Genomic DNA, 27,452 nt, shown 5'->3' on the forward strand with positions numbered 1-27,452 from the left:
CTCGTGATTACACATATGATATACTTCCAAAGAAAGCACTGATATTGATTGAATACAGACTGAAACACATTCACTTTTTTCCTTTTATTTGAGTACTTTTTGTACTGTATGGAAATATTTTACATGATTGAACATGTATAACCTGTATTTGATTGAGAAGGGGGAGGAGGAAGAGAAAGAAAGAAAGAAAGACAGAATTTGAAACTCAAATTTTTAAATTGAAATATTTAAAATTATTTTAAATAAAATTTTTATTCCTTTGCCTTCCTCTTCTGAACTCAGATGTAAATTTATATTATTATTTCTTATCCAAACTAAATATCCCCATCACCTGTTATTGTGCTCTATATACAATAGGCATTTAATAAATGTTTGTTAACTGAATGAAAACCTGGGAAATATAATCTCCATTATAATTTAGAATATTCAGGTCATTCATCTTTATCAAATATCTTGCCCTTTTGGCAGGAGGGAAAGGAGGAAAGAATTTGGAATTCAAAAAAATGTTTTAAAGAATGTTAAAACCTATGACAGATTACTTGCTGTTTTAGGGAGGAAGGAGAAAAAATTTGGAATACAAAATCTTACAGAAGTTAATGTTGAAGACTATCTTTACTGTATTTAAAAAAATAAAATAATATTAAGAATAAAAAGAGTGTTAAAATTGTTTTTGCATGTAATTGGGGAAAAACTAAAAGCTCAAAATAAAAGAATATATATATGTATATATGTACCATACAAAATCTAGAGGGGTTCCTGTTGACTTCTTGATAAATGAAATCTCTTAAAAAAGAATAATAGGCATTGTTTCTATATCCAATAATAGAAAGAGGAAAACAAGCTATCTCCGAATCATTTACCTATAGAAAACTGTTGACCATCTTCCAAATAGCAAAGTACTATTAATATAATAGAGAAAGTTTGATAGGACAGTATATTTTACCAGAAGTTCATTACGGTCTAAACTGCAAAATGTATGAATTTAATTTTACACAGAAATAGTTTGTAGTTATCTTCTAAATGTGCTGTATTTTTCAGAAATGGAGGGTATGTGTGTGTGTGTGTGTGTGTGTGTGTGTGTGTGTGACACATACACAGCTAGCATTGTATAAAGGATTGTCACTGTTTTTCTGCATTATTTCAATAACTATGCTATTAAAAAAAAACTATATTTCTTGCTCATTTACTTTTGTGACAATTTCTTAAACTGTGATTAGCTACTATTTCTGATTCTTGCAAAAAGGAAATAATCTTTTTGAGGTCTAACATTCAAAGGATATGTTTTCCCTTTTCTCATCTCACTATGCCATCCCTCCTGTTCAGGATCTCATCTTCTCACTCCTAGACTATTGCAATAAGCTTCTATTGGTCCCTTTGCCTCAAGTCAATCCACACTCCAGTCCACCCTCCATTCAGTTGTCAAATTGATCTTCCTAAAGTGAACCTCACATACACCCTCTGTTATTCAATAAATTTCACTGGCTCCTTATTGCTTCTGGGATCTAACATGAAGTCAGTCTTCTTTTTGACTTTTATGGTCCTTCATCCCTTGACCCCTTCTCTCTTTCCAGTCTTCTTATACCACATTGCCCTTCATATCTTCTTTAAGCTAGTGACACTGGATTTTGCTGTTCCTCTCCTACAATATTCCATCACTCCTCTCTAGGCATTTTCACTGGTTGTCTCTCAAGCCTGAAATTCTCTTTGTTCTCATCTGCAGCTTCTGGCTTCCCTGGAATCCAAAAGGTTCCAACTGAAGTCCCACCTTCTGAAGAAAACTTTCCTAATCCTCTTTAATTGTGGGCCTTCCCTCTGAGATTATTCAATTTATCCTGTAGACATGTTATTTGTACAGTTATTTATTTACTCTTTTATGCTGTTAGTTTCTTGAAAATAGTGATCATTTTATTTTTGTTATTGGGTTGTTGTTTTTTTTTGTTTGTTTTTTTTGCTTCTTTGTATTTTTAGGACTTAGTATAGTTCCTGGAAAATAGTAGGCTCTTAATAAATGCTTTTTGATTTGACTTGTTGACTTCCCAAAACTCTCCTTCATAGTCCTCATTTATTTTCCAATTATTTCCTCTATCACTCATTCTAAATTCATTTAAAATAACTTAATTATGCTTCAGCTGAAGTAAAAAAAAAAAGGCAGGGGTAGCAATCATGATCTCAGACAAAGCAAAAGCAAAAATCATTCTAATTAAAGAGATAAGGAAAGAAACTATATTTTGCTAAAAGATACCATAGACAATGAAGTAATGTCAATAATAAACATTTATGTATCAAGTGGTATAGCATCCATATCCTTAAAGGAGAAATTAAGTAAGTTATAGGAAGAAATAGACAGCAAATCTATACTAGTGGATGACCTCAACTTTCTCCTCTTAAAGCCCAGATTAAATATCTCCTTCTTTGCCTCCTTATGTGAATATTTATCCTAATTATTCACAATCAGTCTAAGCTCAGGCCATGGGGCAGTTGAAATAAGTGGTCCCACATGGCTGGTGGGTAAGGCTGAATGGTTAAAAATAAACAATAAGGAAACAAAACCTTGCAGAGTTACTCTTTGCAGATGATTGGATGTACTTAGAGAAACCTAGAGAATCAACTAAAATTACTTCAACCAATTAAAGACTTTAGTAAAGTTGCAGGATATAGAATAAATCCATGTAAAATCATTTGAATTTCTATGTGTTACCAACAAAGTCCAAGAGAAAGAGGTAGAGAAATTCCACTAAAAATAACTGAAGACAATAGAAAAATATTTGAGAGACTACCTGCCAACACAAACCCACGTTTGTGGGTACGTAATAGTAAAACACTTTTTTACACAAATTAAGATCTAAACAATTGGAGAAATGTCAATTGCTTATGGGTAGTCAAAAATAACAATTTTGCTGAAATCAATTTACTTGCTCAGTGCCATATCAATCAAATTATCAAAGAATCATTTTCACAGACCTAGAAAAAATAGTGACAAAATTCATATGGAAGAAAAAAGATCAAAGGAATCAATGAAAAAAATTGAAGGAAGGTGGTCTAGCAGTACCAAATCTTCAAAGTGGTAATCATGAAAATGATCTAGTATTGACTAAAAAATAGTGGTGAATCAGTGGAACAGAATAACTAACCAATACACAGTAGTAAATGATGATAGTAATCAGATCACTTGCCTGTAGAATAAATTTGTGATCTTGGACAACAAAGAAAACCTATAGTTTCTTCTTCAATATCTTATTCACTACTAAGTCCAGAGTTCTTATATAATTACTGGAGTTTTTGAGAGGGGGATGTGTTATACTGCTTCTTCCTTTTCTGACATCTTGAATTGATCTTTCCCTAGTCTTGAAGAAAATGTCTATAATGTAGAGTCATGAGGTTTCTCTGTAGTATACATAGCTTTGTATTGTTCCTGACCCATTTCAGTACATTTTTATATTAAAGTTATTGACATGATGAGATTCTTCAGATGTTCCTGTTTGTGGATGACATTTTGGTAGTTGCATCAAACCCCAAATCACTGCAGAACATCCTGGTTGAAATCCATAACTATTGAAAAGAATTTGGTCTGATCATTCACATTGAAAAGACTAAATAGAAGAAGAGTGTTTATTGCTCAATTTTATGATAAATATAGAGACAACCTAAAGAACTTGCCAATCTCTGTGTATCCTGAAGAGAAAGTATAAATGGTCTATAAGTTGGACCTACAATAAAGAAGAGGGGAAAGTGTCCACTGAATTACCTTCGTGAAATCGAAAATTTCCTTTAACAACCCCAAACTTGTAGAAACAAAGACCTGGCTTCTTAATGTCAATATTCAACCACTGTTGTTGTATGCTACAAGTCATAGAACTCAAAGATCTCTGAATAATTGATGTTATTTTCATAAAATGGGCAGTGGACAAGTATGTGGTAGTTGTGAGCCATCTGAAACTTAAAACAAATAACTTTGAAGAAAAACAGGAGTGAGAGATTTAATCAGAATTGGTCATGTAGTGAGGGTGAGAGCACATAATATACTCCAAATATTCCACTAATATTCTTGCCATGCCAGGAGAAAATGAGAAAGAAAGACTTTCAGAACATAGAAATGGACCCACTATGGTGGGACCATAGACTAAAACCACAAGATGAGCAAGCACTTACATATTGTGATCCACATCATCATAGATAATAATAATTCTGTCATGAATGTTTTGAAAATGTGAATATGTTCCAGTGTGAAAGATATAGGAGGGGATATTTTGAGTTTTATTCTGCTTGAATTCTTTTGGGAGAAAACAATGAGGACACACAAAACTATATCATTTCACAATAAGTCACTAGCTGCAACTCTTCCATAAGCAAACTAGATCTTTTTCAAAATGAAATGTTGTATTTATTATATATTTTCTGTTACAGTAGAGAGTGGAGAAGAGCTAGCTTTACTTATGTCTATTCCCATGTCTTTCTATCATGGCCTCCTCCCCAACCTCATTCCACTGTTCAAAGGACAGAATCCTGACTGAGTAATAACCCACTTCATTCTATGCTCTAGAAGCTGTATGACCATTAGCAAGCCACGAAATTTCTCTGAACTCCTGTTTCCTCATCTGTAAAATGGGAATAATTGAATATTAGTACTGAAAGAAAAATTGAATATCAATGAAACCCTATTATTTTGTAAAAGACAAAACTGAGACCCAGGCAAGAGCTATGACTTGCCCAGAGTCTCAAAGGGACTTATTGTCAAAGTAGGGCCAGACTTCCATCCCTTGTACAGTCCCCCTATATATCAAAGTTTCCTCTATGACATTTATACTACTTCCTTCATGTTGTGAGGAAATTGATTCTCTAACTTCAAATTTGCAAAGGAATGTGAGCTTTTATTTAATTCACAATCTACTTTCTTCACCCTCAGCTTAGGACCCTGAACTGAAGAACCTTTGGAATAGCCATACCTCCAGCACAGTGCCCTTGGCCTGCACACTGGGAAATAACCCCTTTGGAGATGTAGCTTAATATCTGCTCCTGTAAGTACTACAGACACATCTGTTGAAAACCCAGAAAAGAAATTTCTTGCCGCTGAAATTCTACTATCAAAGGATTCACATCAGAAACTGATGTGATTTTATCAGTGGAAATTTCATTAAAGAAGTATTGACTTCTCCTTTTTTTGTTATACTCTAAGTTCAAGGACCATGTGGGACATTTGACTTTCAGCTGAAACCTTGTATTTGTGTTATCTCCCCCATTAGAATATGAATTAATTGTAAGCAGGGACTGTCATACTTTTCTATTTGTGTTCCCCGCATTTAGCATAGTATTTTGCTTTTTTTTTTTTTTCCTGTTTGGTTGTTCAGTGGTGTTCAAATCTCTGAGACCTCTTTTGAGGTTTTCTTAGCAAATACTGTAGTGATTTGCCACTTTTTTCTTCAATTCTTTTCACAGATGAGAAAATTGAGACAAACAGGGTTAAGTGATTAGACCAAAGTAATACAACTAGTAGGCATTTGAGGCTGGATTTGAACTCACAAAAAGGAGTCTTCTTCGCTTGAAGCCTGGTATACCACTGTACTACTTAGCTTCTTTGCAAATAGTATTTAATGTATACTTCATTCATTTCACATATTTCTATACACAGAGATATAGACATATGTGTGAGTATATTATATATAGTTATATATAACAAATATATACATATATACATTTGTTATATAATTATATTAATATGATATAGTGAGGTGGGGTAACCTAATGGATATAGCATATGACTTAGAGTAAAATTTGGGTTCACATCTTGCTCCATGCAGCACGTGTAGGTACTTAGCCATTTAGTGCTTAAGGCATCTCTTGAAGACTATAAATTATACCTGTTACCTTGTACATATTGAGAGAGATTCCACAGAGTTCCTTAAACTAAGGGAAAGGACCCACATGTGCAAAAATGTTTGTGGCAGCCCTTTTTGTAGTCGCAAGAAACTGAAAACTGAGTGGATGCTCATCAGCTAGAGAATGGCTAGATAAGTATATGAATGTTATGGAGTATTATTGTTCTGTAAGAAACACTCTGCAGGGTGACTTCAGAGAGGCCTGGAGAGACGTATATGAACTGATGCTGAGTGAAATGAGCAGAACCAAGTCACTCCCCAGGACTATGGGGAATGAAAACGGATCACAACATAGTATTTTCATCTTTTGTTGTTGTTTACTTGCCTTTTTCCTATTTTTTTCCCTTTTTGATCTGATTTTTTTATGCAACATGATAAATATGGAAATATATTTAGAAGAATTACATGTTTAATCTTTGGATTGATTGCTTCCTGTTTAGGGGAGTGAGAAAGTAGAGAGGAGAGGAAAATATGGAACACAAGTTTTGCAAGGGTGAATGCTGAAAACTATCTTTGAATAGATTTTGAAAAATAAAAGGCTATTATAAAAATAAAATAAAATAATAACTCACAAAAAAGTTCTCTAAACTAATGAAATCCTGGATCTGGACTCCTTTTCTCATCATAAATAATACTCATTATGTATGATAAATGGTAACTTCATTTTGGGGTAATAAGCTCTAAAATTTGAATTTAAACTCAAAGAGTGACCATCAAGTCCCTATGTATAGGATGGTTTTCAGCCTTCATATGCCTTAAATTCAGGATAAATGCATTTTACCAAGTTCCTGGTATAGGAATGAGCTGTCCAGATATGTAAGTTGCACAGTAAATAAAGCACTCATCTGGATCCAGAAAAATCTGAGTTTAAGTTCAACCTCAGACACTTAACTAGCTATGTGACACTGGACAAATCATTTAATTTCTGTCCTCTTCAGCTTTCTGAGCTATAAATTAGGGATAATAATAGCAGCCAGATTGTTGTGAAGGTCAAATGAGATATTTGTAAAGTACATAATATAGTTCCTGGCACATAGTGTGTACTTTAAAAATACTTATTCCCTTTCTTTCCCCTAAGACACAAGCATCTAAATCATTAGGTTTGTGCAGCCTGGGGATGAAATAGCTCACACAGTAACAGTGTGGTCAAAAGAATGGCGTTGAATCAGAGACCACCACTTAAAAGATCACTATTTAGAGGTCTCAGTAAATGGTTTAATTCTGCCATCCATTATTTCACAGGGATGTAACAAGCATTCTTTTTTTCTTTATAAGTATGACCTATGAAGGGCTTTTAATGCCTTGAAAAGGATCTGTAGAAGCAACATTAGTGGACTGTTCTCATTTGCAACATCCCATTAGTATTAGTAGTACGTGATTATACTCCCTGCAGAAGTCAGCCAAGATAGCCATCTCTTAATTTTTAAGAGAGAGGAGGGCCTGAATTTCATACTTCTAAGATGCTTCTTCTGGCCTCTAACTGTGATTACACAACCCTCCATCCTGATGGAGTTGAAAGGCCATGCATTTAAATAGTAAGAATAAATGTTCACTCTTATTTAAATATTTATAACCTCTTCACAAGGACATTGAAAGGACTAATAATTTAATTATTGAGGAGCATAGTCAAAGAAATGGATGATGACGTATGTAGCACTAAGTTCCACTAACATCACTTAGACAATTTGGCTGATGAAAAGGGAAGGACAGGGAAGGCATTAATAGCAACCAGTTTCATGGTTTATCATCATTCACATCTACTGAGGGACCACTTAGGAGCTCTGTGCTTGCTTGATCTATTCCTCTGAAAGTCAAAACTGAACAACCAACTCTATAGGTTCACTATCTTCCATAACCTTTGTGAGTACTAGTTGAATCTCTCTCTAGAACATCTTCTTTGCCAGGCTTTCAAGGTGCTTTGGACATGAAGTGAGGACATGCGTTTTCCATCTCATTCCCTCCACATCTAAGACATAGAACTACAAAATGTCACTTACCATCTCTAAGCCTCTGTTTCCTCATCTAATTGTTAGGGTGGATGTAGGAAAAGCACTTTGTAAAACTTAAAAATCTATATAATAGTGAATGCAGAAAGAAAATTTTATTATCTCCTTTGCAGAGTAGTGAACTGAACCTCAGATCTTAATTGATTTGCTTTTAGTCATGTGCTTAATAAGGGCTCTGTATCTACATTTTGCTATTTTATTTCTCTTTCATTTATAGGCAGTCACCAAGTTCTAGAAATCCCTTTGTTCTTAACCTACTGCCACAACCTAGTCATCTTATGGCTACACAACTATGATTCCTCTGTGTTCTTCCCTCCACTGCCCAGTCCATCTTGCCCATCACAATCACATGAATCTTTCTACTGTACTTCTACTTGTAAGTCATTCTCTTGCTCCAAACCATTCAATGGCTTCCTTCTTTATTTTGCCCTAGAGAATAAAATTGAACTTTAATGTACTCCACAAGTACATTGTCTTCTCTCTCCTTTTACTATTCTTCAGAACATGCTCCCCTTTCTCTCTGCCTACTCTTCTTCCTTCCCATAATTCTTTTAAAAATATATTTATTTATTTTAAGTTTAAATAAATAATAGGAAAAAATTATCATGTGCAAAGCAGAACACGAGAGGATTCAAATTGTAAAGCAATACATTTTTATATCAAGAAAGCTAATATAATAAACACTACACATTGTGTTCACAGCTGTCTAACTTTTCATTGCTTTTTTGTAGTTTTTCATTTGTTCTCTGCTATGTAATTTTTACTTTATTCTTTTACTCCTTTTTCCCAGGAGGCTATAATTAAGTAGGGATACATACACATACACAAAGAGAAATATACATATGTACACACATATATGTATTATATATATGCACACACAGGTATGCACACATATATACAGACATACAGGTAGAAGTACATGCCTATACATAGATATCTATAATCATATACACATATACATACACATTTACATAAGACTCTACTATGCTTGTTACTTGTTTCTCTAAAAGTGGATATTTTCCTTCAAAATGTCTTTTCATATTTTTCTTAATCTACCAGTTCATTTCCTACACTGCAGAAATATTCCAACCTTATATTGTCTAGTTTTTAGTCTAAAACAATGTTGATAAATATGACTAAAGGATAGAGTAGGTTTCCTATTTTTCTCTTTTGATTAAATCTATTTTAGCTTTAACCTAGTCTGAGATCATGATTACTATCCCTGTTTTTTTACACAATAAATTCTTCTCGTGATCTTTATTTTGTTTGTGTGTATCTCTTATCCCTATCATTCCTCACTCCTCTACTTCTATCTGCTACTTTGCCCTCCTATTACTTGACTTCTCCCCATGTAGGATCATTCCTTTAATCTTTCCCCTCAACTCTTTTCTCTTGCCCTCTTGTTTCTATCTGAATTTAGAAGACTTCTGTAGCCTTCTGAATATATATATGTTGTATCCTCTTCATAGCATTCCCATTAATCTACACTTCTTATCCTATTCACTTACCATTCTTTACATGGGCTTCATCTTAGATTTGACAGTCTTCAGGAAACTTTTCCTGATCCATTCAACTTAGGTCATTCCAACAAGCATTTCTCAAGCATACTTATATGCATGGTACTGAGCTAGGTTTTATAAGTATAGAGACATTAAGGAGATCATATGTTATCGAAAACAGATAAATAAAAATATATAAAAGATAATTGAAGGAGAAAGAGATAGAGACAAACAAAGACAGAGAGAGAGACAGAGAGCATCAACAAATGTGAAGGTGATTAAGGTATCAATAAACACTTCATGGAGGGAAGTCAGATTTGAACTTAATCCTGAAGGGAATGAAATATTCTGAATTGGGGAGAGGGAAAAGGGACAGCTTATGCTGAGGCACAGCTGTGATAATTTAAATGCAGCATATAGCTAATATGTAGAATATCCACATAGTATCCACATAGTAGAATGTGGAAGGGAAGGAGCAAATCAATAATAAAGTTAGAAAGGTAGATTGGAACCACATTATGAATGGCAAGGGTGTGAAGTATTGATAGGAAGCTCCTGGAGATTTTTAAATAAGGGAATGAACTTGGCAACTACACTTTAAGAAAAATATTTTAGCCTCTATGGGAAGTTACTGAAAGGAGGAAGAACAAATAGACAAAAGTCCAGGTGAAAGGTGACGTTGCATGGAAGTGGACCAAAAGAGGCCAGTGCAAGAGTTCTTGCATAGATCAAATGAACAAGACTCAGCAAATTATTAAATATTGAAGATAAAGAGAGGAAAGAATCCAGGATGGTTCTGAGGTTATAAAGTTGGGTGACTAAGAAGATGATGGTATCCTCAATAAAATGAGGGGGTTTTATTAGGGGAAATGTTCTAGAACATAGTGACTTCTGTTTTGGACAGACTAACTTTTAATTATTGGCAGGATATCAGCAGGCAGTCAGCCATGTGAGACTGGAGTTTTGGCAATAGATTAGGGCTTGACATAGAAATTTTCATCAAGTTGACAATTGAATCCATAGGAACAGATGAGCTCAACAATAGAGTGAGTGCAGAGAAAGAAGAGTTCCAGAGGCTTTTGGGGACATCTGTGAGTAAGGGAGCAGGCGATACATGATGATTCAGCAAAGGAAACTGAGGGGAGAGATAGGCAGGAGAGAGAGGAAAGCAGTGTCATGGAAGCCAAAGGAGGATAGAGTATCTATTTAAAGAGTATCTAAATAGTAGCTTTAGAATTGTTGTTTGTCCTTCATTCTGGAAGAGTAGCATGCCATCAGGAAGGTGATGCTATGACATGCAGGTGAGTTGGATTAAGTGAAGAGGACTGCACAAGGTCACCTGCCTCATTTTCCCTCCAGAATCATCTGAGTCCAGTGGCAAGATATATAGATCAGAATCACTGGAGATGGTTCCGGATGAAATGGGAGACCTGGGCCTTTTTAAGTTAAAGTCTTCCACAGGTCTCAATCTGTATAAGGCTGCACGATTCAGTGATTAAGGTTAGGTAACAATTGAGACAAATTTCCTCTTTCACCTAGTCCAAAAAGAGAAATATCTTTAAAGTAGCTAAAGGAGGATGGATTGGCCAAAAGTATCTAATGCTAAAGGAAAGTCAAGGAGGATTAAAGCTTGAAAAAAAAAGTCATTGGGACTCAGGAATTAAAAAATCATTGGGAGGGGAGATGGAAGCAGCATTTATTAACACTTACTGTATGCCAGGCTGGCAGCCAAGTGCCTGCATAGTGTACAGAGCACCAGGACTATTGACTCCTTTTCCTGAGTTCAAATTTGGCTTCAGACACTTACTAGCTGTGTGACCTTAGGGAAATCACTCAACCTTGTTTTCCTGTTCCCTCATCTATAAAATGATCTGGAGAAGAAATGACAAACCATTCCAGTTTTTTTGCCAAGAAAACTCCAAATGCATCACAAAAAGTCAGACATAATTGAAAAAGTTATGAAAAAAAATTTAAAAATCAACAACAAAAATTATGTGGTAGGCACTATGCTAAGGATTTTACAAATATTCTTTCCTTTGATTCTCACAACAACTTGGGGAATTATATGCTATTGTAATCCCCATTTTACAATTAAGAAAACTGAGGCAAACAGAGATAAGTGTCACTCAGGATCACTCAGCTAATAAGTGCAAGGGTACTCTTGAACTCAGACCTTCCTGACTGACTTTAGACCCAGTAGTCTAGCCACTGAACCACCTAGCTGCAAAATAATACGATTGGAGAAGATTATCTCAATTGTTCATTGGTATCAGTGGACATGTTGTTATTAAAAACAATATTAGGTAGGGAATAGTAGCTTGAAAGTACAAATGAAGGTTTTCTGCTTTTCTTTTTAAAGTGTTAACAGGGTCTAGTATTTCTCTAACATGGCAGGGACGCAGCAGTCTGTTTCTGGAGCAGGATGTATCCTCCAGTTTGCAGCATGCACAGCTGGTTCCAGTCTGATCACCACACGGCGATTAGCTATGTTGCTGGAGGCATTACTCGGTCATGCTCTAGCCCTTCCTTTGCTCTCTCCTACCAGGCAAGAGAGATAATGACGTGAGGAGAGTGACCTTGGGCCCTCATTATCTGAAGCTGACATATGGCCCTGTTCTTTGGACCATGTATATTGGTCCCTGTTCTTTGCCTCTGTGTTTGTTCTTTCTTGTTTTAGGTGAATGTTATTGGGACTTCGTAAGCTTCCAAGGGCAGTAACCCATAAGCAAGAAGTCCAGGAGCTGTGTCCTTGCCTAGATTTGCTGCAAGACAGTAAAGTCCTGAGTGTCCTGCCTAGCCCAGTCTAAAAATAGGATACGGGCAGATTTATCCATCCATCAGCCCTGCCAAATTGAAAATTGAACTCAAGAGGGTGACCACAATGTAAAAACTTTCTTAAGTTTGAATTCATTCTCTTTAGAGACCTCTCCGGAATGGAATAGAAGAAAATATGTCTCAGATATGTGGGGCAAGTTTGTATTTCTGTTCTTACTACATCTACAAAGTAAGCATCCCATAATAAAAAAGTCATCTTAATTGGAGCTGTTATTGTTGGTTTGCCCTTCATTCTTAAAGACCAGGATATCATGATCATGACATGCAAATGAGCTGATTTTAAGTGAGAATGGGCTTTACAAAGTCACCAGTTTCATTTTCTCCTCTATAGCCATTTGAGTTCAGTGGTTAGTTAAGTGGTTAAGAATCAGGATGACTGGAGATGGTTTTGGATGCAGTGGGAGACCTAGGATGTTAGTAACTGGTGGCTAACAGATTACATCCCAGAACTCCACTAACTCTCAGGAGATACCTTAGAACCCCAATAGGAAAAATAGCGCTGGCTTCACTCTGGAAGAATGAGTCCTGAGGCTCATATAATATTGTAAATATAAATATTTATTATATATAAATTTGTATATATATATGTATATAATTATAATGTAAAATTATAAATCTGAGCATATTTGTGGGCATCAGAAAAGAATCAACAGATTAAGAAATTAAATATAAAACTGGGAACAAAAATAATGAATGGAATGAGTTACTGGAGAGGTTGAGAAAAGAACAAGGATTCATGTAGAGGTGTTATCTTGAGAAAAGAGAATAAATATTTTCCTCTGAGACAAAGCATTAAAAGAATGATGGATGAAGACTTAGAGAGAGGAGAGTGCTTTCTTTTCTCAGTAAATAAAGAGGTGGAGTCACCTGCTGAGAGACAGGAGTGAGGTTTCAAAAGAAAGAAGGAGATTTGGGAAAGCAGCTCTAAGTAATGTAATAAACTAAATAGTGAAGAATAAAAATATTGCCATTCGGCAGTGAAAACTTAGTTCAAATGGGATAACCTTATTTTATCATGTATGCAGTAATCAATTCTGGTTACTTGGAAGCAGCAGCAGAGATGGTGAATGGCAGAAGGAACCCAAGTTTGAAAATTGGAAGGGCATGAACAAGAGGTCCATGGAGCAAAGGAATCCCTGGTAGAAGTTAGTGCATTGTTGAAGTGACTAGCTATGGAATCAAGAATGGGGTCGAACTATGGGAAGAAAATGAAATTAGTACTCAGGTAATGGACAGGGAGGCATGGAGAGGACAAAGAATAGCTTTAGGAAAAATGAGGCAGAGGGAATAATGGAAAAAAACAAGAAATCATCAAAATCATTTTTCTAAAATATCACCTTTCTCCTGCATGAACTCCAATGACTCTCTCTTACCTCTAGGATAAAATATAAAATACTGTTTGGGTATTTAAAGCTTGTTATTACTTGTTCCTTTACTACCTCTCTGGGATTCTGACTTTTTATTCCTTGCCACATATTCAAAAATCCAGTTACGGGCTTTGAAGATGGCATGCCATCTCTGGAATGCTCTGTTTCCTCATTTCCACCTGCTGGTTTCGTTGGTTTCCTTCCAAATTCAAAGCCCATCTTTTTTAAAGGAAGCCTCTCCTAGCTCTCCTCACTTCTCATGCCTTCCCCTTCAGAATACTTTCCATTTATTTTGTAAAATCCTGAGTGTGCTTAGTTATTACATGTCATGTCCTTGAGAATAGAGACTATTTTTTACCTTTGCATTCCCAGGACTTAACACAGTGCCTGGCATGTAGTAAACACTTAATAAATGCTTCTTCACTATCTGACTGACAAGAATTTCAGAGTAGAGACTCACACAAGTGTCTGAGGTATAAGCTGTGGCCATTCCTTTAGGTGACAGATTTACTGAAAATGCAGGTTTTGAAAACTGAAAAGACTAATGAACTGAGAGGTTAGAATATCTGAATTGGGCATTAACATGAGCACTAAATGCCTCCAAATGTGAGGACGGATATTGGTATGGAAGAAAAACTGTGATCCATAGGCTGAACTCCTTTAAGAAAGGAAAGAACATGATTTGAGGGCTGGAGGAACAAGGGATTAGGATCAGATTCCTTTTCTTCTAAAATATAGATCTGATCATGTCACTTCTCTGCTTGATAAGTTTGAGTGACTCTCTTACTTCCAGGACCAGATATTCAATTTCAAGGGATTGGACAAGACTATATCAACAGATGGAACAGTGGTTGGATATAGTGGCCAGAGAGGGCAAAGAAATGGCAGTGGGAAGAAGTATGTCAACTCCTCCTTTTAGCCCATGATACTGAGAGACATCAAAGGTAGATAAGGATAAGATGTTACAAAGAATCCAGGTTTCACTAAGCAAGAAGAGATGCAAAGAAATGTGGGAAGAAGAGGTTTAGGGGAATTTGTTCCTATGGGAGTAGTTAACCAAGAACAAACAGAGAGAGATAAATAGGTCAAAAAACAACATATGGGCAAAGGGGTTGTCCTTGAGACAAAATACCTTGAAATGTTTAGTGAGGTAGGGATGGCATTTATGCATGCACATTCCCAATCCCTATATTTATGCCCACCTGTATTTTTGATTTCCTTCACAAGCTAATTGTACAATATTTCAGAGTCTGATTCTTTTTGTACAGCAAAATAACATTTTGGTCATGTATACTTATTGTGTATCTAATTTATATTTTAATATATTTAACATCTACTGGTCATCCTGCCATCTAGGGGAGGGGGTGGGGGGGTAAGAGGTGAAAAATTGGAACAAGAGGTTTGGCAATTGTTAATGCTGTAAAGTTACCCATGCATATATCCTGTAAATAAAAGGCTATTAAATAAAAAAAAAAAAAGACTTCCTTGAGGATTAAATTCAACAATGGAATGGTGTCTCTGGTTCATAGTCCATAGACACTTTAGTCATTTCAAAAAAAAAATGCATGCACATTTGTTTCATTGTTCTCTAGAAGAGTTTTGTCATTTAAGTGTTTTTCCTAATTGGAAAATAATTTTGGATACTGTCATTTCTAAATAGCAGTTACCTTTGATAGTGAAAGCTATGAGAAGATTTACATTCCAAGCTCAGGTTACAGCCAATATATTTGGTTCAGTTCTGGTCTTTTCATTTTTTTCCAGTAACTACCTTTTATTGAAACTCTCTACAAGTCAAAGTCACCCTTGGTAGTTTACAGGAAAATTGTTTTTTTTTGACTACACATAACAGCACAAGACATTTTTTCATAAACAATTTTATGGATTCTTCATTGAGCATCTCATACATAATTTATCTCCTGATGATTTGTTAAGGTCATAACTAGACAATCTACAACTATAATACCACTAGGTGGAATGCCAAGGAAGTGATTGTACTTGTTTTATACTCTGCCTTGTGAAATGTCCTTATGAAGAAGCACTTATCTTTTTTGAGATCTGATTAACTGATTGTAAAATAACATTTTAAAATTATTCAAAATATATGAATCTGTTTTTTATTTTAAAAAACAGTACAATAGCATAGATTCAGGTCATATAGAGTAGAAACTAAAGAAATATTTCTTAAGCCTCCAGAAATAACTGGAAGTGAATCATCATAATAATGATATGATTGATATGTGCTTAGAGCTTTAAGTTTGCCAAATGCTTTACATACATCATCTCACTGGAGCTTTCCAGCCTTCCACCTTCAGAAATAGGTATTATGGGTATCATTATCACCATTTAATAGAAAAAGAATGGACTCAAAAGAGTCTTTGCTTATAGTCTGCCAACTTATGTTAGAAGGATTTGAACTTAGGTGAAAGCAACATAAAGTCAAAGAAAAAATAGCATTTTAGCTTATTGACTGCTGTCTACAGTTTATAAAATTTTTGCTTCTCTCCTGAGTAGGACATGTGTACTTAACTATGTAAACAGAGATGTTCCACTTCCTTGCCAGGGCTACCCCAGTGTTGTAATTCTAAACATTCTTTTAAAAGTAGCTAGATTTCTGTTTTTAAAGATATCCAATCTCTGCCTTCCTGGAAGGCCAGGCAAATAACTTCAGAGTCTGGCCAAGGTTAAACTGCCTTTTAGGATTATTACCACTTCCTCCTCCACAACAGTCCTGTTGGTGTTCCCAATAATGTAATCCATTTGGGAGGTAAATTATCTGGCCTTGGTGGTAGCCAAGGATTGCTGTGTCCTTCCAAAAGAGTATGAAAGCAAACTCTTCACTGCCTAACTCAACAGGTCTTTACAGAGAAAACATTTTTGTAAATCTTCCTATACAAATATGAAGTGATTAGAATTATTATTATTATTACAGATTGACTCAACAGTTGATAGTGAATAATATTTTAATGTACAAATCACTGTAGGTAATGATCCATTAAGTTATCACAAATAAGTCATGTAACCTACTTTTTGGTTTGTTTTCTCATGTTGCAGTGGCAAACCCCAATAATTTTAAATGAATTCTCAAATTCATTTGTTAAATGACAATTTAAAAGTACAGACAAAATACATACTCTAGAGAGCTTTAAACAACGGCAAAAAACCCCACACAAATGCCAGAGCTTCAATATTGCATGGGACTTCACAACAGCAAAACGATATTGTAAAATTCACCTAAAATTAGGCTATATTAGGGAATGTCTCATTTTTTTGAGCCCCTTGTTCCCCACCCTCCGCTTCCCCATGGACTAGAATATTCTGTTGCTACAGAATATTTTTCCCCCTTGGAAAAAGATGAAGCATCAAAATGTAGGCTTCTGCAGCTGTGGTGAGTAATCCGTCAGCAGGGAAACCATGACAGCCTGCAGTAGAGATGAAAAGAAAAAGAAATTAATATACATCAGAAACGAATGTGGGATGAGAACCAGGTGGAAGGAGGAAAACGGGCCTAGGGTAAAAATGAGCTTTCTTAAGCAAATCATAATTCAGACTGTGCTTTGTCAAAATGCTGAAACATCTGAAATGATAAGGGGATGATTCTGTGCTACATTTGCTTTTATGCAGATGAGGAAAGGTCAAGAGGGAGCAGACTGGCTCAGCTAGACAGACAATCCATGTGATTTCCAAGGAATAATTGTAAGGTTAAAGAGAGAGAAAGCAGACACTAGACCACTGTCTCTGAGGGACTTTTGCAACCTGGAGGGCAAACCAAAGATTGGCTGGTGAAGTTCTTTGGGTCATAGCAAGCCTACTGTCCATCAAGGTACTTACTATAGCCAATAGGGATTAAGGAAAATTTGAGGAGTCGGGGTTAATTCAGGATCACCAAGGCTTGGGATTGGAGGGGCCTCTTGGATGTGGGTGATCCTATTGTGTATGTATAGAGGGATGAAGCAGACAAATGGCTTGTGTTAGAAGCCTCATCTGATGCTTTCTAGTCTTGTGATTTTCTGTATTATTCCAGTGCTACAGTGAGGGTAAAAAGAGATGGCATATGTGAAAATGCTTTGGAAATAGTAGTGTTATATAAATGCCAGGTGTGATTCACCAGCGCTTACTGTCAGCTTTCCTATGAAAAGCTGTAGAGCTAATAGCTTCTTCTCCTTCTGCCTCTAGCAAACAAAGATTTAGGAAGGCTCATCTCTCTGATATCCACCCCAGCCATCTCTTAAATCTTTGTCTTCAGCATCTCATATACACCAAGCCCTGTCTTATATACAATCTATCTGTTTATGTCTTGGTTTAACATTTGTGTTCTTGTGTTTTCTCTGTAATGGCTTATCCATCTTTCTTGGGTTGTAAACCCTTTCCTTCCTGGAGAAGAGAAGCAGGTTAAGTGATAGAACATGGGGACTAGATTCAGGAAAAACCCAAGTTCAAATCTGGCCTCAAATGCTTATTAATATTGGACAAGTCACTTAACCCTGTTTAACTCAGGCTCCTCATCTGTAAATCTGCTAGAGGAGGAAATGGCAAACCACTCCAATATCTTTGCCAAGAAAACCCCAAATGGGGTCACTAAGAGTTGGACATGACTGAAATGACTGAACCAAAAAAGTGAATGTTCTTAATTTCAGTTCAGAGGAATCACAAGGAGCTAGAGCTGGTAAAAGATTTTAAAGATGGTTTAATCCTGAATGCATTTGACAGATGAAAAAAGAGAGAGAGGGCAAGAATAAATATTTATATATTGTCTACTATGAGCAGATGCTGTTATAAATATGATTTCATTTGCTCCTTATACTTCATAGATAAGGAAAGTGAAGTAGAAGTTAAGTAACATGCCATGTGCTCAGGATCAGACAGCTAATGTCTGAAGCTGGTTTTAAATTCAAGTCTCCCTAGTAGCTGACTAAATCAGAGCTGGGATGCAAGTCCATCCCTCTAGAATACTATATTCCTTGTAAAATTAAATGAATTCAAATTCTATTTTAAAAATTTAATAAAATAAATAAAATAAAATTTAATAAATAATATGTATAGAACAATGTTTCAAGTGCTGTGTGTGATTCTTGTCTTCATAGATTTAAGTTTAATAGCAAGATAAATCATTGTTAAGTTATTTTTCGTTAGTGGCTAGTTCTCCCTTTTCATTTTTAAGACTAACAATTTGATTTTCCTCTTTCCTTTTTTTAAATCAGATTTACTAAGGATTTGTCTATTTTGTTGTTTTTTTCATAGAACCAACTCTTAGTTTTATTAATTAATTCATAGTTTTTTTACTTTCAATTTTATTGATCTCTCCTTTTATTTTTAGAATTTCAAGTTTAGTGTTTGACTGGGGGTTTTTAATTTGTTCCTTTTCTAGCATTTTTAGTTGCAAGCCCAATTCATTGACCTTCTCTTTCTTTATTTTATGCAAGCAGGCCTCCAGAGATATGAAATTTCCCCTTATTACCGCTTTGACTGCATCCCACACATTTTGGTATGACGTCTCATTATTGTCGTTTTCTTGGGTGAAGTTATTAATTATATCTATGATTTGCTGTTTCACCCAATCATTCTTTAGTATGAGATTATTTAGTTTCCAGTTTTTTTTTTGGCCTATTTTCCTCTGGCTTTTTATTGAATGTAATTGTTAAATTATTTTTCAATTGTGTTGGATTCTTTGTTACCCCATTTGGGGTTTTCTTGGGATTTTCTTGGTGGGAAATAGTGGAATAGTTTGTCATTTCCTTCTCCAACTCACTTTTTTTTTTTCCCAGAGGAGGAAACTTAGGCAAACAGAGTAAAGTGACTTATTCAGGTACAGATAATAAGTGTCTGAGGCCAGATTTGAACTCAGGAAGAGGAGTTGTCCTGATTCCAGGTCCAGCACTCCATTCATTGCTCCTGCTGGCTGCCATAACATAGAATCACTAAATTTGATATATGATAATATAAAATATCACATGATAAATACATTAGACTAGTATAGACAAAAATGGTAGGTGAGAGCATTATATGGTGAAATAAGTCTTGAGTTCAAAATCTATGGACCTACATTGGGGATCTCAGCTCTTCTACTTATTATTCATAATACTTTGGACAAATCTTTTCTTTTCATCTGTAAAGACAGCAAGGTGACACCATAAGGCATAGAGAGGTGAATCTGAAGTTAAGAAGATTTATCTTGAGTTCAAATCTGACCTCAAAGACTTACTAGTTGTGTAATCCTGAGCAAATCACTTAAACCTGTTTACCTCACTTTCCTCATCTGAAAAAACAATCTGGAGAAGGAAATGGCAAATCACTCCAGTGTCTTTGTGAAGAAAACCCGAAATGGGGTCAAGGAGAGTTGGACATAACTCAAAGAAATGGCTGAAAAACAATTTTATTTGCAAAAAATTGGGACTAGACATTATCAATGGTCCTTCACTGTTTTATATGCTAGTTATAGCTAGATTGGAAAGATTATATGCTAATTATATAGCTAGTTATAGCTAGGTTGGGGAGATATCTTTAAGATCATCTAGACTAGCTCCTTTATTTTATTGATGATTTAAATGAAGCCCAGAAAAGTTAAGTATCTTGCCTAAAATGATACAGTGAATGGAAGAGGCAAGATTTGAACTTTGGACCCTGTAGACTCCCAAGTTCATTGCTCCTTTCATATAAGATATCCCCAAAATACCAAATGTTGGATTAGAAAAGACTTCATGGAGGAAATGTATTAAAATGGCAACAATACTTAAGGGACAATATATTTAAAAGTATTAATATAAGTTGATTATTTTGTGGGTGATCTCCCTATCACATTATGTAAAATTTATAACTCTTTTTATGAATCCCAAGAATCATCTTATACTTTTTTAATAGCTTCAGAAATGAGAGCTTTGGGAGTTCTATAAAATGCAACTGATTTTATGTACTCTGTTGCTTTGCGTTTTCAGCCTCTATATTGCAGCTCTTTCTGGAATCAGACTTCCACTGAGTTTTTCAATTGCCTTATGCTTCTTGGCCATGGCAAAATCTGCCAGCAAGGGAACAAATCCAGCTGAGGTCTCTGTCAGGACTGCTGACTCTGCCCTGTTCTGTCCCTCAGGGACAGGGAGATCTGCCTTCCTTGGCAGATTCTTTACCTCTGGGGAAAACTAAATAATCTTTAGGAGCAAACAGATATGTTACAGTTTAGAATAGTGAATATACACAATATTTGAACTTAAATAAAAATGGGTGAGAGGAGTGTCACTAATTTATACACAATGATCCCCCTGGGACGACATATTGACTTAATTTTAAAATGTCATATTATTCATGTTTTATTATAGTTCTATTTTATCTGTAAATATTTCCCAATTACATTTTGCTCTGGTTTGGCGTGTACTCAGGAATGTTATAGGCTACATGTGGTTCATGGGCCTTGCTTCTGATACTTCTGGTTTAGAGAATAAGGATTTTTTTGGGTTAATAACCTCTTTGAAATAGTTTCAGTCTTTCTCATTGGAAATTTAGGGCTGGAACTTAAAGATCCTTAGATCAACCCTGACATTTTCATGAGAAAAATAGGGATGAGGCCCAGAGAAGGGAAATACGTTGTCAAGGTTCCACAGATAGCGAGGGCCACATAGAGTTTGGATTTGAATTCATATCCTCTGATTTCATAACGAGTGATAGTTCCATTCAATTATATTGACAGGGAATTGTCAAAAGGTCGAAGCTTTTCACTGTACTAGGAAAAAATTGTAAGTCTGTGTGCCTCAAATGACCCTTAAGATTTGTTCACCTGATAGAATAGGGAGTAGCTAGTAATCAATAAAATTGTGTGTATGTATCCCCCCCACACACACACACACATATATACATAAGCATAAACTATTATGGATGGGGTAAAACAGTTTACAATACAGTGAACTGAATGTATCCAGTCCTGCCCTGCTATAAAATTACACAGAGTATTGAAAGTCAGCATCTTATTTTTAAAGTTCAAGCACTTGAAAATCAGTTCTTCACCATCTTTTTTTTTTATTTTTACAAAACAGAATGTATTAACTATAAGCAGTATCTCAGTATGGGGCTCAGACTGAGATTTCCTTCCCATTTTTCCCTATTGTTCAAGTTAGACTACATGTGGAACTTATCTTGATAGAGAAACTGGATTTGGGCCTTAGAATATTACCTATAGAATATATAGCCAGACTGGGCCTGATGGTGATTTTGTATACAAAGGCTGAGCTTTATCCCAAGTTTTATCTTGAGTTTTATCAAGTGGGCCAAGTTTTATCCCAAGTAATTAGCTAAAATACTTTTAATGCAATAGGGCTTGAATATGTTCTTTCTCCTACTAAAAACAACTAATATTTATATAAATATATTCCAGAATTCCTTTTTGAATTTCTAAGGAAAACAAAGTTAAAAGATCATTAAGGCTGTATCATTATTGGTATTCCAATTATTTTCTGACAAAAACAAAAGCATTTATTGCACTTCCTATTTTATAGAGCTAATATGGTTCATCTGAACGTTCTTTTTTTCAAATTGAGATAATTTTCTATGTCTAAAACTGGCAGGAAGAAAAGATTACCCTTATTATCTGGTACATAAATTTAGAACTTTAAAATACTGAAATTCTCCTTTCATGCAAAGGCACCCAAAATTTAGTTCAAAGAGATATAATGGGGCAAATTGAACATTTACTATATCTTGATTATGTCATTAATATGAGAAAGACAACGCAATATATAGTTCAAGAATTCTTAATTTATGTGTTATGGACTTCTTTGACAGCCTTTCCACACCTAAACGGGATGATTTCAAATGTATAAATAACATGTAGGAGTGCAAAGGAAATCAATCAGTGAAACTAAAGATATTATTTTTCTTCTATCCAAATTCATTGACTCCCTGCCCCAGCTCTGGAACTTATCTACAAATCTATTGATAAGTTAAGAACTCCTATTATGATATTGGACTTGGATTAAGACCTGAGTTCAAATGTTGCTTCTGACACTTAATGGATAGTATGTGACTATGAGTAAATCACTTAATCTCATTAAGTTAAATTAGGTTAAATTTAGCTTAGTTCTTACCATGATTGTCCACTTCCTGTTTTCAGCTTCAGGAAATACAAGTGACCTTGGACAATAGAATACTTCATCATCAACTTCTTCTGGTTTTCTGGGCAAGCAGTGTAAAAATGTCCAGTTGGGAGCAGCAACTTTACCCATCTAATAAATGATTATTTTCATTTTATTTAGTAGCTATATCTTGAAAATTATTTAAACAGCTATTACTTTTGCTTTTCCCTTAAAAAAGAAAACATTTTTATCATTTCTCCCAATCTTAGAATTAAGGAACCTGAGTTCTAATCTTGGCTCTGCTACTAACTTTAGACTACAGGCAAGTAAATGTTTGAGACTCAATTTTCTTCTGTAAAAAGAAGGATATTGAACTAGTCCCCCAAATTCTCTCCTATTCTAAAATCTTGTGCTTTGCTACCCTTCAGCCAATCTCCCACCCCTGGGTCCAGCCCCAGAAAGATCCCCTAGAAATTATGGTCAGTTTGGAGTAGGGTCATTTAATGATCTCTCCATATGTAAAAAATAGATTTAGGAGAGGAAATATAGAATAATGGAATGAGCCCAGGCTTTGGAGTTACTAATCTTGATGATCCTCTTTCATTCTTTGTAAAATGAAGGAATTGGACTAGTTCATTCTAAGTCTGGATAAAAGATTCTTAATCTGTGGCCCATGCTCCCTCAACCCTCATTTTATTTTATATATTTTAAAAAACACTATCATTCATTCTCTCTCCCATTTTATTTTATATACTTAAAACACTATTATTCTCTACCCCAATGCCCATTTTATTTTATATATTTAAAAATCTTATTCTTAGATGGGGTTTCATCAGATTGACAAAGGGTCTATGATATACACAAAAAAGGTTAAGAACTCCCAGTTCTAGAACCAGGAGAACATTTTACATGGTAACGGCAATATTATGTGATGATCAACTAGGAGTGACTTAGTTCTTCTCAATTTAATGATCTAAGACAACTCCAAAAGACTCATGATGAAAAATGCTATCCTCCTCCAAAGAAAGACCTAATGTAGTCTGAATACAGATCAAAAAATCCTTTTAATTTATTTACTTTTCTTGTTATTTTTGTCTGTTTTTCTTCATGAAATGACTTATAGGAAAATTTTTTTATGACTGCACATACATGTATAATCCTTATTGAACTGCTTGATGGGGAGAGAAGATAAAGAGGGAGGGGAAATTTGGAACTCAAATTTTGGGAAAAAAAGTTAAAATTGTTTTTCCAGTAATTGGAGGGGAGAGGAATTTTAAAAAAAAAAAAAACCCTAGCTCTAATTCTAAAATCTTTTGACTTTAAATATCAGCCCTAGTTATTTAAGAACCATAAAATTACCTCTGGAGGACTATAACAAAGAGTTTTTTTTTGTGGAAAGAAAAAATACACCTTTTTCTTCCCAAAGTAAAAAAAAATAATTTTATGGTTCTTGACTTTATAAATTGAATTAATGAACCTATAGAGCAACATCAATTTGTACCTTCATTGTTATCTGGTAACCTTGAAAGTCTTGTAGCCTCTTTTTCTTTTCTTCTTCTTGTCCCATGCTTACCCACGTGTCTGTAATTAAGACATTGCTCCCTTGTGCAGCTTCCATTGGATCAAAAGTCAGAGACAACTTGGTACCATGCTAGCATAAATAAATGAATAAGTTAAATAACTCTTGAAATGTGAAGGCAATATTATTATTATTTTTTAATGTAAGTCTATCATACCTCTTTAGCATATTGCTCTGCTAGTTTGGTGATGCCGGGATCTGGTTCATAACCCTGTCAAAAAACAGATTAAACTGTTAGTTTGCATATATATGTGACACATATGGGCTTCCTAGGGACCCATCTTTCATCAGAGTTAGGATTAAAACAAATTATACAGCAAAGTGAACATGCAAATCATGGTTGACATATTCCATGATTTTTTTTTTTTTGAACAAGGTAAGTAAACATAATTGTTTAGTCTTCTTCAATAGGATAAAGTAGAATAAATGCTTTCTAGGAAAGACATGTAAACTGTGTATTTGATGCTATAAATTACCACATTTTTTGGTAGCTCATGATTATTAAGAGATGGTTAGATGATGCAGTGGATAGGGCGCTAGATTTAGAAGCAGGAAGATTTCAAATCCAACATCAGTCACTTAGCAGCTATGTGACACTGGAAAAGTAATTTAACCCTGTTTGCCTCAATTTCCTTATCTGTAAAATGAGCTGGAAAAAGGAAATAGTAAACCACTTCAGTGTCTGAATAATAACTACAAATGGTTATTAGTGAATTTTTAATGACAGTGACTTTAAGATAAATCCAAGTAAATCTGCCTTTTCTAATATAAAAGATACTCTAGTTTTAGATTTTCTAGTCTTGGTAGTTCCGCTAAATAATTTCAAAAATAAGTTGGTTCTCCCAATCCTCTTAATAATTTTGTCAAGTTGATTGATTAGAAAAAACATTTTGCTTTTTCTAACTAGCTTGTAATAATCTTCCTTCCCCACACTAAAAACTCCATGAATTGAAAGATTTGCTTAATTCTTCAGCCTGATTCTAAACTGTTTCAAAATAAATTGCTTATTTTTTGTTTAGTAACAGGTGTTTTGAAGATATAGACACAAAGTAGTTATGGAGATTCCCATCAATAAATGACTATTTTGAAGGGGGTGGAATTAAAAAGGTTCCTAGAGGTTGAGAAGTGAATTGAGGACCTTTGATACTGCCATAATTCTAATGCAGGCTGTCACTACCTTGTTATTGTTTAGTAATATCCAATTTTTTTGTGACATAATTGGGAGTTTTCTTGGCAGAGATATTGGGGTGATTTGCCATTTCTTTCTCCAGTGCATTTTATAAAGGGACCAAGGCAAAGAGGGTAACACAGTTAATAAGTATCTGAGACCATAGTTGAACTCAAAGTGTTCTGCTGTGCCACCTAGCTGCTCTTGTCACCACTTCCCACCTGGATTATTGGTCTCTGTGCCTCAAGACTCTTCTTCACTCTAATGATTTCATCTCCTATTTAGGAGCCCAAGTAATCTTCCTAAAGCTTAGATCTGATCTTATCACTGCCTCCCCTATCCCTATCACTCTATTCCCTCTCCCAACTGTAAAACTTCAAGGGCTCGCTATCATTTCTGAGATCACATATAGATTCCTCTCTTTGCAAAGTCCTTCATAACCTGAATCCTTTCTCTTAATGACCAGGGACTAATATGCTTCCCCCACTCCTGTTGTCAATAGCACAATTCCTGACTCACAACAGGCACTTAATAAATTTTTACTGACTGACTAAACTTTTTAGTGTTCTTATACCTGATTTTTCTCCTCACCCTATCACACATGCTATTTAGCAACACTGGCCTTGTTGTTTTTTGCATATAATATTCCATCTCCTGGTTCCAAGGATTTTCATTTGTGGTCTACCATGCCTGGAATCCCATCTCAATCTCCTGGTCTTCCTGGCTTCCTTTAAGTCACAGATAAACTCTCATTCTGTACAAGAAGCCTTCCTGCTCTCCCTTAATACTAAAGCCTTTTCTCTGTTGATTATCTTCAATTTATTCTGAATATTGCTTATTTTTCATAGTTGTTTACATGTTGTCTCCCCTATTAGGATCTGAGTCCCTCAAGAGAAGGGACTGTCTTTGCCTTTCTTAATATTTCTAGGCATAGCACAGAATAGCTATTTAATAAAATGCTTATTGATTGACTGATCATCCCAAGATGAAAATCAATAAGTGTTCCAAGAACAGCTGGAGAGGTTTAAAAATGAGAAAATAGGGTGGTTTGGAGGACAATCAAAAGTAATGCTCATACTTTGTCTTGGAAAGTTGACTTCTTTACTGATCCCTGTATGCAGAAGAAGGTCACCAGATGAAAACTGATTATCAATTTACAATGATATAAAAATTGCTTTCAATTATAGGTTAGGGCAAAGTTTTACAAGGGATAGAATAGGAACTAGACCTGCAATTTCACTGAGATAGGGAGCTGAGGATGCTCTTCTCTACCAATATAGATCAACGCATTCTTGGCAACCCATGGCCTAGAATGTTGGAACATTAATAATAATAATGATGATATAATTGTTACATAATTATTATATATTACATTATTATATTGTTTTATATTATATTATAATATATTTTATTATGTTGTATTGTTTTATATTATAATATATAATACTGTTATATAATTGCTATATATTACAATTATTATAACAATAATAATAATAGCTAGCACTTTATATATTTTTAACATTTGCAAAAGACTTCACAAATAGTATCTTAATTGAGTGTCACAACAACCTTGAGAACCTGGTGCTATTATTATCCCCGTTGTATAGATGAAGAAACTGAGGCAAACAGCAGTTAAATCATTTTCCATGGGTTAGTCCGCCAGTAAGGGGCAGTTAAATGATGCAGTGGCTAGAATGTTGGATCTGGAGTCAGGAAGACTTATCTTGGCAAGTTCAAATCTGGCCTCAGACAATTATTAGCTTGTTTACCACAGTTTCCTCATCCACAAAATGAGCTAAAGAAGAAAATGGCAAATAACTCCAGCATCTTTGCCAAGAAAATCCCAAATGAGGTTACAAATAGTTGGAAACAACTAAAAATGACTAAACATCATTTAGTGATGAACTAGTGTGAACCAGAGGCAGAATTTGGGCTTTGAAGCTAGTTCTCTGCCCCTAACAAAAATGACTTTTTAGGTCATTTTTGCTTTTTGATGTAAACTATGATAAGTTGGAGAGATGAAGGGAGGTAGAGTAATTATCACCATAGAGGCCTAACAGTATTTGATAAGG

General features: G+C 35.0%; 1 protein-coding gene across 1 annotated transcript in view; it reads right to left on the bottom strand.

Annotated features, from left to right (window-relative positions):
* Positions 1-15,382: 15,382 nt before the first annotated feature.
* Positions 15,383-27,452, bottom strand: part of OTC (ornithine carbamoyltransferase) — a 69,179-nt gene continuing 57,109 nt past the window's right edge. Inside the window, exons 7-10 of the mRNA XM_031959430.1 lie at positions 24,370-24,423; positions 24,135-24,284; positions 22,646-22,783; positions 15,383-16,999 (exon numbers count right to left, since the gene is read on the bottom strand). Of these exons, the coding sequence (XP_031815290.1) occupies positions 16,940-16,999; positions 22,646-22,783; positions 24,135-24,284; positions 24,370-24,423 (402 nt within the window). The 3' untranslated portion in view covers positions 15,383-16,939. The remainder of the gene's footprint in view (positions 17,000-22,645; positions 22,784-24,134; positions 24,285-24,369; positions 24,424-27,452) is intronic.

The sequence above is a fragment of the Sarcophilus harrisii genome, chromosome 3, assembly GCF_902635505.1.
Source record: "Sarcophilus harrisii chromosome 3, mSarHar1.11, whole genome shotgun sequence".
Lineage (NCBI taxonomy): Eukaryota > Metazoa > Chordata > Mammalia > Dasyuromorphia > Dasyuridae > Sarcophilus > Sarcophilus harrisii.